Source organism: Sinocyclocheilus grahami, unplaced genomic scaffold (genome assembly GCF_001515645.1).
Source record: "Sinocyclocheilus grahami isolate Dianchi unplaced genomic scaffold, SAMN03320097.WGS_v1.1 scaffold1592.1, whole genome shotgun sequence".
Classification (NCBI taxonomy): Eukaryota; Metazoa; Chordata; class Actinopteri; order Cypriniformes; family Cyprinidae; genus Sinocyclocheilus; species Sinocyclocheilus grahami.
This window is the reverse complement of record NW_015506771.1, coordinates 101,065-113,550: the sequence shown is the minus strand read 5'-3', so window position 1 is coordinate 113,550 and position 12,486 is coordinate 101,065. Positions and strand designations below refer to the sequence as shown.

Genomic DNA, 12,486 nt, shown 5'->3' with positions numbered 1-12,486 from the left:
AAACCCCTCACACCTGAGAGAGCTGGATCTGAGCTACAATCACCCAGGACCATCAGGAGTCCAGCTGCTCAAACACAAACTGGAGGATCTAAACTATAAACTGCAGATACTCAAGTATGTCTTGTGGCAGCTATAATTTAAGGCCAGTTCATACCAGCGATAATAACTGTAATGATAACGATATAGTTTATTATATTATAGAATATATAAATAAATATTATATATAAAAAATATTCTAAAGCCCTGTTCACACCAAAAACAATAATGATAACTGTAACTTGAACGATAGCTATATTTGCATTCACACCAGCCAACAATAATTGTCTGTTTATTCTAAGCTTGCACACTGCAGTTTCAAAGTAACAAAAGTGGATGTAGGTGACCTGCTACTGCGACTTTACTTTTCACAAATACATTAAAGGAAAACAGATGCTTTTGAGTACATGAGATATAATTCAATTTTTGCTGTTCTTGTTGCATTTACATGGCTTTAACCAGTAGATGTCCTCAAGCATAGCACATCTAAACAGGAAATCTAGCTAGTGTAATCTATTTGATCTAACAACACAAACAACAAATAAAACAATGCACAGTCTGTTTCACTACAATTTCAAAGGAGGCAAGACAATGTAGTCAAAACTAGCGCTGGATACTTGAGGTGATTTTATGTTTTATGTTACAGTTTGCTGTGTAGAGCTGCTCTGCAGTGTCGTCTGCCATTTTAAACACACAAGCCCTAAAAATTCTAATGAATTCCGATTAGCTGTCAGTGTTTTATCATTTATCAGCTGGAAAAAAAAATCGAAAAGTTATCCCAAAGATTTTGTTCGTTATCAGTCCACTGAACATTTTTTGTTGTTGTTTTGTCTCAGTTTAAAACATGGAGGGCATTTCAGGATCACACCAACACTGTGGAAATGTAAGTTCTCTCAGTCAAACACACCTGTGCATATTTACTGATATCATAGATGTTCTGATCTGTTTTTCTGTGTTCAGACGCCTGTGATCTCACACTGGATCCAAACACAGCACACACTAAACTCATCCTGTCTGAGGAGAACAGAAAAATAACATGTGTGAAAGATTATCAGCCGTATCCTGATCATCCAGAGAGATTTGAGAACTATGAGCAGGTTCTGTGTGGAGAGAGTCTGACTGGACGCTGTTACTGGGAGGTTGAATGGAGCGGCTGGGCTCACATTGCAGTGGCATATAAAGGAATCAGCAGGAAAGGTGGGAGCGACTGTCGGTTTGGACTCAATGATAAGTCATGGAGTGTTTACTGTTGTGATACAATTTATACTGCTTGGCACAATAATAAGAGGACAAACATTCCTCTCCATTCATCATCTAATAGAGTAGGAGTGTATGTGGACTGGTCTGCCGGCACTCTGTCCTTCTACAGCATCTCTGACACACACACACTCACACACTTACACACATTCAACACCACATTCACTGAACCCCTCTATGCTGGATTTAGACTTTATCCTGATTCTTCTGTGTTTCTGTCAAATTTAACAACCTCCTGTGATGAAATGCAATGATATGTGCAGAGTAGACATACATGGAATTACACAGTAAAGATGAAATAACACTAATATAAGAAAAACAGAAAAATGAGTAATGCACTTTATATAGAAATCTTTTTTCTATTATTTCTTTTGTCATTTATATAGTACTTTCTTTATTTAAACTTTATGTGTGCATTTTTTCCCCCCCCCCCCCCCTAACTAATCTGACTGAATATATCTGACTTCAGGTGGTTACAGCAGTGACAGTTAATGTTTAAGCATCAGGGCAGGAATTTTTTTTTTCTTGATTGTAACAGCTACACAGTTTAATATTGGGTTACTGGTTTTCTTAAAAAAATATTTGCTTTAATGATAAATAATGCAATATGCAGATTTCATTCAGAATATATAACATTTTGGATATACTGTATGGTTGAATGTATGTTTTTGTTTTTTGGTCAGTGGTGTTCATCATGGAGTAGAATCACTACAAAACATTATTTGATTCCTTAAACCTCATATTTTTTCCCTAATGTCTACTTCCCATGTTGAGTTCAATCTTCATTCATACTGTGTGTGTGTGTGTGTGTGTTCAGTAACCTAAAGCAGTTTAAAGTACAACTGCCCTGTGAATGTGATGCTACTCTGCGCCACTAGAGGCAGTTTGATTCTAATACTATAATGTGTAAACAACACTCACCTTAACCAGGTAACTAGAGACAAAATTAAAAGGAGGAAAAGAAGAGACAGCATTCTGAGTCTTGAACCTGTAATAATTTATCATCAAAGCTATTGTTCTGCTGAACTAAACTGCAGTTATGCCTTATTAAGTTTAACATGTACAGTGAACCTGAGCTGCAATATCTAAATAAATAAAAGTAATTAACTGTATTTGTACTTTATTTTTTTAATAATAATTAGACTGCAATGTCCAGCAGTTACAACACAACACAAGAATAAATCTGTACTGTAGTACAGTACTAAAGAACTAAGAGTTAAAGCAGTGCAGGATAATTTCTACTACACAAAACATGTTTTTAACTTTTTAACTTTGTGTTTTATTAACCAATGAAGAATCTGCCCTCTGACTTCACTGATGCAACAGTGACCTCTGACCCCAAGTAAGAGTCTAGCTATTTTTTATTATTTTATTTTTTTTGCATTTTGCATCTATCCAAAGCATGAATAAGCTGTGGTTAGAGAGGGAGAGTTTCAAAGACCTTTTTAAGACAAGTCAGATCACTCAGTGAACAATTGTGGGAATTAACTTGGACCGCTATTTTTAGTCATGCAAGCACATAGTGACCTTCTTTATCTGTAACTGATTTTTCATATTTAAAGGAAAGATTTTTATGAAGAAGAATTTAAACTCACCTACTATTGGACTTATAAGAAAAGACTTTAAAAAAAAACTGGCCGACCTAGTTTCTATGCAGCTTCATGTGCTCTATATCAGAAACATGGGTTTCTTGAAGCAATGCAATCTGAAATTTCTCTTTCTGAAAAATAGAGAAAGTTTTTGACTTTTGCCAACATGGTTAACCCCTTTTACATGAAGGCTAATTAATTTAAGATCACTCATAATCTGTCACGGGTTGTCAGGGGAAAGGAGCTCGAAGGAGTACAAAGGAGGCAGAGAGTCAGACGAACAGAGTCTTTAATACATCTCAATGGGAACGTAGGAGAAAGCAACCTCTTTACACGACGGAGACAGGACAAAGAAACTGAGGAAAGGCAGGGCTATAAATACTAAATCAAGCGATGGACTAATAGGATGATTAACGAACACAGGTGGAAACTAAAGAACTAATCAAGCAACACAGGAAAACTAGGTCAAGGCAGGGAGAACAGAAACATGACATAATCAGATTTTACCAAAAAATTGAAATAGTCTTGATAATACTGAAATCCAACAGCACAAAGAATGGTCATAATAATGAGAAAAGCACACACACAAAACAAAACCATAACCACCCCATCCCATTACCAAAAATGAATACACACATGAATCCCCCACAGCCAAGCTTAAATGCAAAAGTGTGGCGAAAGTGAGAAAAAGTAGCCACATCACAACCCCCCCGACTCCCATCACGCTACATCTTAACTAAGTGGCTATAAAATACTTTATGTGCCCTAAACCGGACACTTCAAGGGGAAAAATATAATAACATCGCTCATTCGTACAGAACAATAAAAATTCAAAAATAAAGTTTTTAAATGCACCGTAAATCACTCAGCACCAAACCAGCAGTGAAGAATCAGGAGCAAAGTCTTTAAATGAACCGTAGAAAGCATCTTTAAAGTACCTGTCTGTCCACACGTTTACCTACTGTAAAAATGGGACACCGCGCTCCTCCCCATGCATTCGCCTAAATTTTTCATACTCAAATTCAAATGTTTACCCTACACACATACAATGGAGGAAATGAAAAAAAATGGTTTCACTGTAAAGAAAACCCTTTGAACTACAAAATATGAGTGTAATTCTTTATAAATAACCTTATATATTTTTCAAATATTACAATAAACACAAAAAAACATAGGCGCTTTTGGAGTTTTAAAAAAATATATATATTTGAAATTCTGTAATTCAGGTTCTGTTAGGCTCAACTCTCTGCAATTTACTTAGTTTGATGCCACTATATGCCAAAAAGTACCAGAACAAACAAATCTTTCAAATAACAGCTTCTAAACAGGAGTAATTACATTATAAGTGAAGCGAGTCAAATTGTCTATTTCTGCATCTAAATGTGTCATGGTGAGTTTCCTTTGCAAAAACAGGCTTTATAAAACACATTAACCCCACAATCCTGTTGTACTCTGTGCCATAAGCACTTTAATTGATTATTGATTGAATTATGTTTCATTTTTATGTTTTTCTAAGTAGTAATATACAAAATGGCACAAGCGAATTAGACCAAATTTCACATATTGTTTATTCTACAATCAAGTTTAATTATTGCAGGATGCACAAGACTGTCTACAATACATTATGAAATATATCTGGTCTATCACAATCTAAAATAGAATCCATATCCTCCAGCTTTATACCATTCCATTTATGTGCATTCTGTATTGGGATACTGCTTCACAGCATCTCTCACCTCATCAGTTGACACACGCCTGTATCCTGAGCATCTCTCTGCCAATATCCTTGCATCGTCCCTGGACCAGAGCAGAGCTAATATGTCCCATATCTCCAAAACGCTGCAGTAAAATGGTTTGATATGAGGTGTGCATTTAGTATGGGACGTCCCGTATAAGAATTTACCATTCTTTTCTTCTACTTATTAGAAATGAGGTCTTTATAGCCTTCTAAAATGTAATATTATCCTTTGAAAATTATAGTAATACAGAGCAGTCAAAGACAACAATACATTACACGAATATTAAAGCAGATGGGCAAAAAAATAGCCTAAAAAATGTCGTCAGATCTCAATTCTGTGCGTCTAGGTGAAAAGTGCTCTGAAAGCCCGTTCCCTCTGTTGTTGTTCCTGCTATTACCGTAATTATAGTAATACACGCGCACCATAATTTCACTCGCGGCTGGCTTGACCGTGTTTTTCTGAGGTGCGGCTGGCTCGACCGCAGTCTAAAGAAACGAAAGTAACCGAGGAGAAAGAAGAGACGCCATTTCGAGGCTGCAAACGGCTGCGCATTTCTTGGTAAGTTCAGAACTTATTAATTTAACCATGTAGTCATATAAAATGATATGCTATTTATTGGTTCTTATATGGTATTTCAGTCCCGCATTACTGTATTTAGACAACTTTACAACTTTTTAAAACGTCGACGATTAAAACGCTTAAGTAAATTTAGATATTTGCTCAAATTTGCTAGGATATTTGTTATATATAACATTGATAAGTGCTATCGATTAAAATCTGTCGTGTATAATTAATTCATATCCTCATTTGTGTAGATGTCAACGAAATTAATGTTCGACGATAAACATATATAATAGGCTATTTCTCTACCACCAGGACACTTTTAATGCACATTGATGGCGTTTTTTGACGTACATAATAATCAGAAACTATATCCGTGAACCAAAGATTGTAGATTCTGTTGCACAAATGTGAGAAAACGAGACGTGCATTTGTATTACAACAATATTCTTTACCTGTTCTTTGACAGCTTTGCTTTTTCTTTTAACTCACTATTAACTTCAATGTACGTGATTTATTTAGCACAGTACTGTACTAAAGCAGTGCTAAATTCTGCATTTGTACTTCATCCAAATTACCACACTAGTATTACTTAAAGTACTAAATTGACAAATAGAGAAGTCATATTAAAGCCATTAAATGGAGCTGCTTTTTTCTCCTGAAACAAGCTGCGATCAACCTATGAAGAATCTGCCCTCTGCGTCCAGTAATGCAACCATGACCTCTGACCCCAGGTAAGACACTAGCTACCTGGAGATGTTGTCCGACATGAGCTCCGCACCGACTCTGCTGGGGTGCAGGCCATCAGCGCGAAACAGCCTAGGACGCTCCCAGAAAAGATTCCAGTTATTAACAAAGAGCAGTATCTATTCTTTACACCATGACAATAACCATTCATTTAAAGCAAAAAGCCTACTGAACTTTTCATGTCCTCGTCGATACGTGGGATTTTACATTTGGGTGATGATTTATTTCACAGTGTACAGTGTATTCCAGAAGCCTGCAGTCAGTGAGTGAGCTTTGCCCTGTAGTGTCATAACAGAGAGGCTCAAAACCATTTCCTTGAATCTTCCCTGTTCTTGAGTCCCATTGTAATGTTTTTAAAGAAATGTCTAAATACTGAATCATGCTAATCCACAAGCTCTCTCTATCCTAATACATATGCACACACATTTTTATTTTTATTTTTTAAATAAGTCTCTCATTCTTACCAAGACTGAATTTATAAAATACAGGCAAAACAGTAATATAGTGAAATATTCTTACAATTTAAAATAATGCTTTTTTATTTCAAATGTAATTTATTCCTGTGATGCGCAGCTGTATTTTCAGCATCATTACTCCAGTCTTCAGTGTCACATGATCTTCAGAAATCAGTATAATATGCTGATCTGCTGCTCGAGAAACATTTCTGATTATAATCAGTGTTGAACACAGTTGTGCTGCTGAATATTTGTTTGGAAACTGTAAAACTGAGAAATTAGCATTTCATTATGCAAGGACGCATTAAATTGATCAAAAGTGACAAAATATTTCTATTTCAAATAAATGCTGTTCTTTTGAACTTTCAAAGAATCAAAGAATCTTGAAAAATAAATTATGGTTTCCGCAAAAATATTAAGCAGCACAACTGTTATTGTTAATAATTGGGCATCAATAAATCAATGGCTGCTTCAGTGAGGTTATTAGAGTATTATGTGTGTGATTATCTGCATCTGTTAGAGCACAGGTGTCAAACAAGATACACCTATACTAGATATGTGGTCTGCAAGATAATTTAATTTTACTTTGACCCTCTCATTTTTACACTTTATGGCATATATCTTGCAAGTTCATTTTTGAAACATGAACGCAACCTCTCAGTTAGCGCTTCCCAACCAAAAGTCAATTATTCCTGAAAAAAAGTGTTTTTTTTTTCCTGTCGGTTGATTAAAGCGATATCTTTGACAGTATATTTTGATTATATCTTTGACATAGTAATATTTATGAAGATTTCACATGGATGTCATCAGCGATAAGCTCTATGAAATGTAATTTCAACTTAAGTGACATTCACTGATGCGTTTCTCCTGTGTTGAGCTTCATTAAATGGCACTCAAAGTTCAAATGTAATATTTTAAAGGGGTCATATGATGTTGCTAAAAAGAACATTATTTTGTGTATTTGGTGTAATGAAATGTGTTTATGCGGTTTAAGGTTCAAAAAACACATTATTTTCCACATACTGTACATTATTGTTTCTCCTCTATGCCCCGCCTTTCTGAAACGCTCGATTTTTACAAAGCTCATCGGTCTGAAAAGCGAGGTGTGCTGTGATTGGCCAGCTATCCAGTGCTTTGTGATTGGCCGAATACCTCAAGCGTGTGACGGAAATGTTACGCCCCTCACCATACTGTGATGCGTGTCCGGCCGGAGCGACGAGACAAAAACATTAAAACCCATTATAAATCAGGCATTCAGTGGGGGCGTGTTAGAACGAGCAGTTTTAGGTAGGCGTGGCTGACTCTTAACTTTTATAAAGAATATCTCTTTGGATTTGAGACTTTAGTCTTTGCAACTTTACAGATCTTCTTTTTGCACCAAGAGCTTGTAACACTCCAACGAGAAAGGAAAAATTGAAATCGCATCATATGACCCCTTTAACTAACTTATAAAGGCATTTGCTGCCACCTACTGCTGCGACAATGTAACCGGCACTGAAGTCTCTGAAAAATTCCCACCACTAACAAACAAACTGACAGCCTTTCTACAACATGCTGTTTATTTGTCTTTTGTTTTATTTGACTTTTTGGCAGTATCAACATGAGGAAGAGACACAGATCACAGTCTCCACATCCCAGCTGTGTGTCTGTGAAGAGTAGCAGATCCATGATGCTACCTGAAACTTTCAATGATGCAGTGACCTCTGACCCTCCGTTAGTATAAATATTTGCTTGTTAATTTACTGTAAAGCAACTTTCTTGAATAACATTATTTAAGACATGATTTTAAGAATTAACACTAAATATAATCCAATAATATGTAATATGCATTGCACAGGGGCATCAAAATCATATCTAGAAACATATCTATTTCTGACGGTATCCATTTCTTAACAGTCATTGAACGCACTGTGATTATATTTTCTGACAGAACATCTTTGACCTGCACTGCATCCAGTGAGGCTGGAGACCTGCAGAAACCAGTGGATGATGTTCTTCAGAGAGTCAAAAATCAACACAAAACCATCATGAAGAACAAGTACGGGCAATGTGATGTTCTATGAGGAGGACCTGATTGAGAGCAGCATAGACGTCACTGATGCCTCAGTGTATTCTGGGATTTGCACTGAGATCTTTAAGGAGGAGTTTGTGCTTCATCAGAGGAAAGTCTACAGCTTCATTCATCTGAGCGTTCAGGAGTTTCTCGCTGCTTTCCATGTGTTTTACTTTCATGTAACTTTAATTATGGAGGGGCTGAGGAATTTTGCTTCAGTACAAATTTTGCTTAAAGGTGCAGTAGATGAAGCCCTTGAGAGTGAGAATGGACATCTGGATCTGTTCCTGCGGTTCCTGCTGGGCGTCTCACTGGAGTCCAATCAGAGACTCTTACAGGATCTACTGACACATACAGAGAACAGCTCAGAGAGCATCAGGAGAACCACACAGTACATTAAAGAGAAGATCAGAGATGGACATGGACTCTCCACTGAAAGATCCATCAATCTGTTCCTCTGTCTGCTGGAAGTGAAAGATCAGACTCTGTCCAGAGAGATTCAGGAGTTTGTGAAATCAGACAAACACTCAGAGAAGAAACTCTCTGCTGCTCACTGCTCAACAATCGCCTACATGCTTCAGATGTCAGAGGAGCCGCTGGATGAGCTGGACCTCAAGAAATACAACACATCAGATGAGGGGAGAAGACGACTGATACCAGCTGTGATCAACTGCAGAAAAGCTCTGTGAGCGTTTAATCATCTCTTTACTACTTTTTAAACTGACTTACATTTATGTTGTTTTTGTGCTTCATCTTGATTTTATTTTACTAATTTTATTTTATAAATAAAATAATTATTGTATTTTTTTTACAAGAATGAAGCTGATATTATTGAAATGCCAGTTAAATACCAATGTGTAAAAGTTAAAAACTGGATTCACATATGTTTTGCTCTCTTTCAGTTTTTCTGGATGTAATCTCACTGCTCAGGATTGTGAAACTGTGTCATCAGCTCTTCAATCCTCAAACTCTGTCCTGAGAGAGCTGGATCTGAGTAACAATGACCTGCAGGATTCAGGAGTGAAGCTGCTCTCTGATGGATTGAGGAGTCCAAACTGTCAGCTGGATATACTGAGGTCTGGGTTCCATTTGATTATTAAATAGTTTGTGTTCCATACGTTAAAATGCCCTGCTGTTTACTGTCTTGTGTGTCTGTAGGTTGTCAGGCTGTATGGTGACAGAGGAAGGCTGTGGTTATTTGTCTTCAGCTCTGAGTTCAAACCCCTCACACCTGAGAGAGCTGGATCTGAGCTACAATCACCCAGGACCATCAGGAGTCCAGCTACTCAACCACAAACTGGAGGATCCAAACTATAAACTGGAGAAACTCAAGTATGTGGGAAAATTTTGACTCCTATGTATGTGGGATGAAACGGGGATTACCTAAGAGGGGTGTAATGATGTGGTCACTGTGCTTTTGCCAAGTAAGATATGTTCCTGGATCAACATATTTAGCTTTTTGGTTAATAACGTAGTCTTAATCCAAACCCTACCCTTAAACCTAGACCTAATCATTACGTATAACTAAAATCAGAGGGAAATGATAGGTGCATAACACTGATGTAGAAACTCATAACCCAGGTTGTAAGCCTAACTCGACATAAACTGTGAACTTGTCCCTCACATCTTATTTGTTGATTGGAATGTTGTTCCAGGAGGGGTGTCCCCCTCAGTAGCAGCACTCTGCAGGCACTTCCGCATTCCAGGAGTGCACCGCGACCTTGAACCTGGGTCAAATTAGTGATATTGCGTGAACTTAAATTGTTGTTTATGGAACCGCTTTAGATTTAGATTGATTTGTTTATTTACTTCAAGTCAGGTTTTGGACTGAAATCCCCACTTTTCTTAGTGCACTTTATGAAACAGGCCTCTAGAGGAGACATGCAGATGGTAAATCCATTTCTTTGTGGGTTGGTTCTTCTGTCATGTATTGTGTAGTAGCAGTGGACGATGAAGACGGAGGAGATAACAATAACAGTCTTCATTATACTTTACAAATACTAGAATAGTCCCAGGGCCAGTGTTGACACCATACATTAAACTAAGATACAAACAAACTGAATATAAACCTGACAGAGTAAAATTTGGTAATAACTTTGATACTCAAGGTATAAAGTAGCCAGAAATTCAACTCAATTCAATTCAAGTTTATTTGTATAGTGATACAAATCATATTTCATGATACAAATCGTTGCAAAGCAACTTTACAGCAAATTAAGTTTCTACAACATTTAGTGGTAGCTTATCAGTGGTGACTGTCAGTTAATGTACATATATAATGTATTTATAATGTACATACAGAAATGTACGGAAAAATCAATTAAAGACGTAATCAAACAGACGGTAAACACTATTAACAGCAATTATTATATGATGCAATCAAACTTACAGCAAAATTTGGTAGAAAGATACTTAAGTAACTAATTATATTTACTTGAATACTTTACGACACTGATTATTTATTTATCTGACTGAATGCTTCAGTACCTAAATTCTCCCTTGAGAAAAACTAATGCTCTGCAAATTGTTTACATTTTTAAGAAAACAATCCAATGAGCATTACTTGTTTTGTTTTTTTTGTCTATTCAGTTTGGGTCATGGTGGACATTTCAGGATCACACCAGGACTGAGAAAATGTAAGTCCACAAGCAGACACACAAGCACCCAAACTCCCACATATACACATCTTTGCATATTTAATTATGTTGTAGGTCAGCTGTTCTCAACTCTGGCCCTTGAGATCCACTTAACTGCAGAGTTTAGCTCCAAGCCTAAGTAAACACACTTGAGCAAGCTCATTAAGGTATTCAGGATTACAAGAAAGTTGGAGAGTTTAATCAGGGTTAGAAGTAAACTCTGCAGGAGCAGAGAACCACTGTAATAGATTACGTGTTCTCTCTTCTTGTGTGCAGATGCTTGTGATCTCTCACTGGATCCAAACACAGCAAACACTCATCTCATCCTGTCTGAGGAGAACAGAAAGGCAACATGTTTAAAAGAGCCACAGCTATATCCTGACCATCCAGAGAGATTTGAGAACTATGAGCAGGTTCTGTGTGGAGAGAGTCTGACTGGACGCTGTTACTGGGAGGTTGAATGGAGCGGCTGGGCTCACATTGCAGTGGCATATAAAAGAATCAATAGGAAAGGTGGGATTGACTGTCGGTTTGGACTCAATGACAAGTCCTGGAATCTTTACTGTTGTGATACGATTTACTCTTCCTGGCATGATAATAAGGCTAACAGCACCAAGATTCCTCCCTCTTCATCTATATCTAATAGAGTAGGTGTCTATCTGAACTGGGCGGCTGGTACTCTTTCCTTCTACAGTGTCTCTGACACACACACACTCACACACTTACACACATTCAACACCACATTCACTGAACCCCTCTATGCTGGATTTGGTTTTTACAATGATTCCACAGTGTCTCTACGTCAGACTTAACAACCTCCTTTGAGGAACCACAGAGACATCACAGCTCTCGCTGGATCCGCTCCTCTGCTATCAACGAGAGGAACATCTGTTCTTCCGTAATAACAGACAACAAAACTTTTTGGTTGTTAAAAAAAGGTGTGCTCGTTCAAAACAGTTGAGTCCGATCCTTCGCTGGCTGTGCTGATTTAAATCTAGCGGTTCTGTTGTGTTTGTGTCGCAAGTTCAGTGACGCAGGTAGTGACGATTCTCTCCGGCCAATCCGTGATCAGCAGAGTTTACACGTCACGTTTTGGTAACGGTACGGTTCACTTGGAACCGCAACCGAGGTGGTTCTAAAAAAAGTACCAGGTACTGTACCTAGTGGAAAACCCCCCAAAAGTGAACCGTACCGAGCCGTACCGTGCCGTACCATGCAGTGGAAAAGTGCCATTAGGTTCGTACACATACACACTGTACTGGTGTGGCAATATCCAAAGTTTAAACATGTTTTAATGCTCCTGTCCAGTATATGTATATTTTGGAATCAGTGTAATTTGAAAAATGTTAATGTAACGCTAATTTCTTTGAAAAGTCTTGTTCTGATTTGGGCTACTATGGAATTATATGCTAA

At 37.4% G+C, this 12,486-nt stretch overlaps 2 protein-coding genes across 2 annotated transcripts in view; both read left to right on the top strand.

Annotated features, from left to right (window-relative positions):
* Window positions 1-1,547, top strand: part of LOC107571412 (tripartite motif-containing protein 60-like) — a 10,315-nt gene extending 8,768 nt beyond the window's left edge. Inside the window, exons 6-7 of the mRNA XM_016257736.1 lie at window positions 873-919; window positions 997-1,547. Of these exons, the coding sequence (XP_016113222.1) occupies window positions 873-919; window positions 997-1,547 (598 nt within the window). The remainder of the gene's footprint in view (window positions 1-872; window positions 920-996) is intronic.
* Window positions 1,548-9,004: 7,457 nt separating this feature from the next.
* LOC107571411 (NACHT, LRR and PYD domains-containing protein 12-like) lies at window positions 9,005-12,486 on the top strand. The gene is made up of 7 exons (XM_016257735.1): window positions 9,005-9,122; window positions 9,340-9,513; window positions 9,596-9,769; window positions 11,027-11,073; window positions 11,350-11,432; window positions 12,081-12,101; window positions 12,448-12,486. The coding sequence occupies exons 1-7, from the start codon at window positions 9,010-9,012 to the stop codon at window positions 12,484-12,486; spliced, it is 651 nt and encodes a 216-aa protein (XP_016113221.1). The 5' UTR covers window positions 9,005-9,009.

Coding starts and splice junctions, on each gene's coding strand:
- LOC107571411 (XM_016257735.1), top strand. CDS start 9,010: ATGCTTCAGATGTCAGAGGAGCCGCTGGATGAGCTGGACCTCAAGAAA. Junction 11,074..11,349: donor CACACCAGGACTGAGAAAAT/GTAAGTCCACAA, acceptor TCTTGTGTGCAG/ATGCTTGTGATCTCTCACTG. Junction 11,433..12,080: donor ACAGAAAGGCAACATGTTTA/AAAGAGCCACAG, acceptor TAGCGGTTCTGT/TGTGTTTGTGTCGCAAGTTC.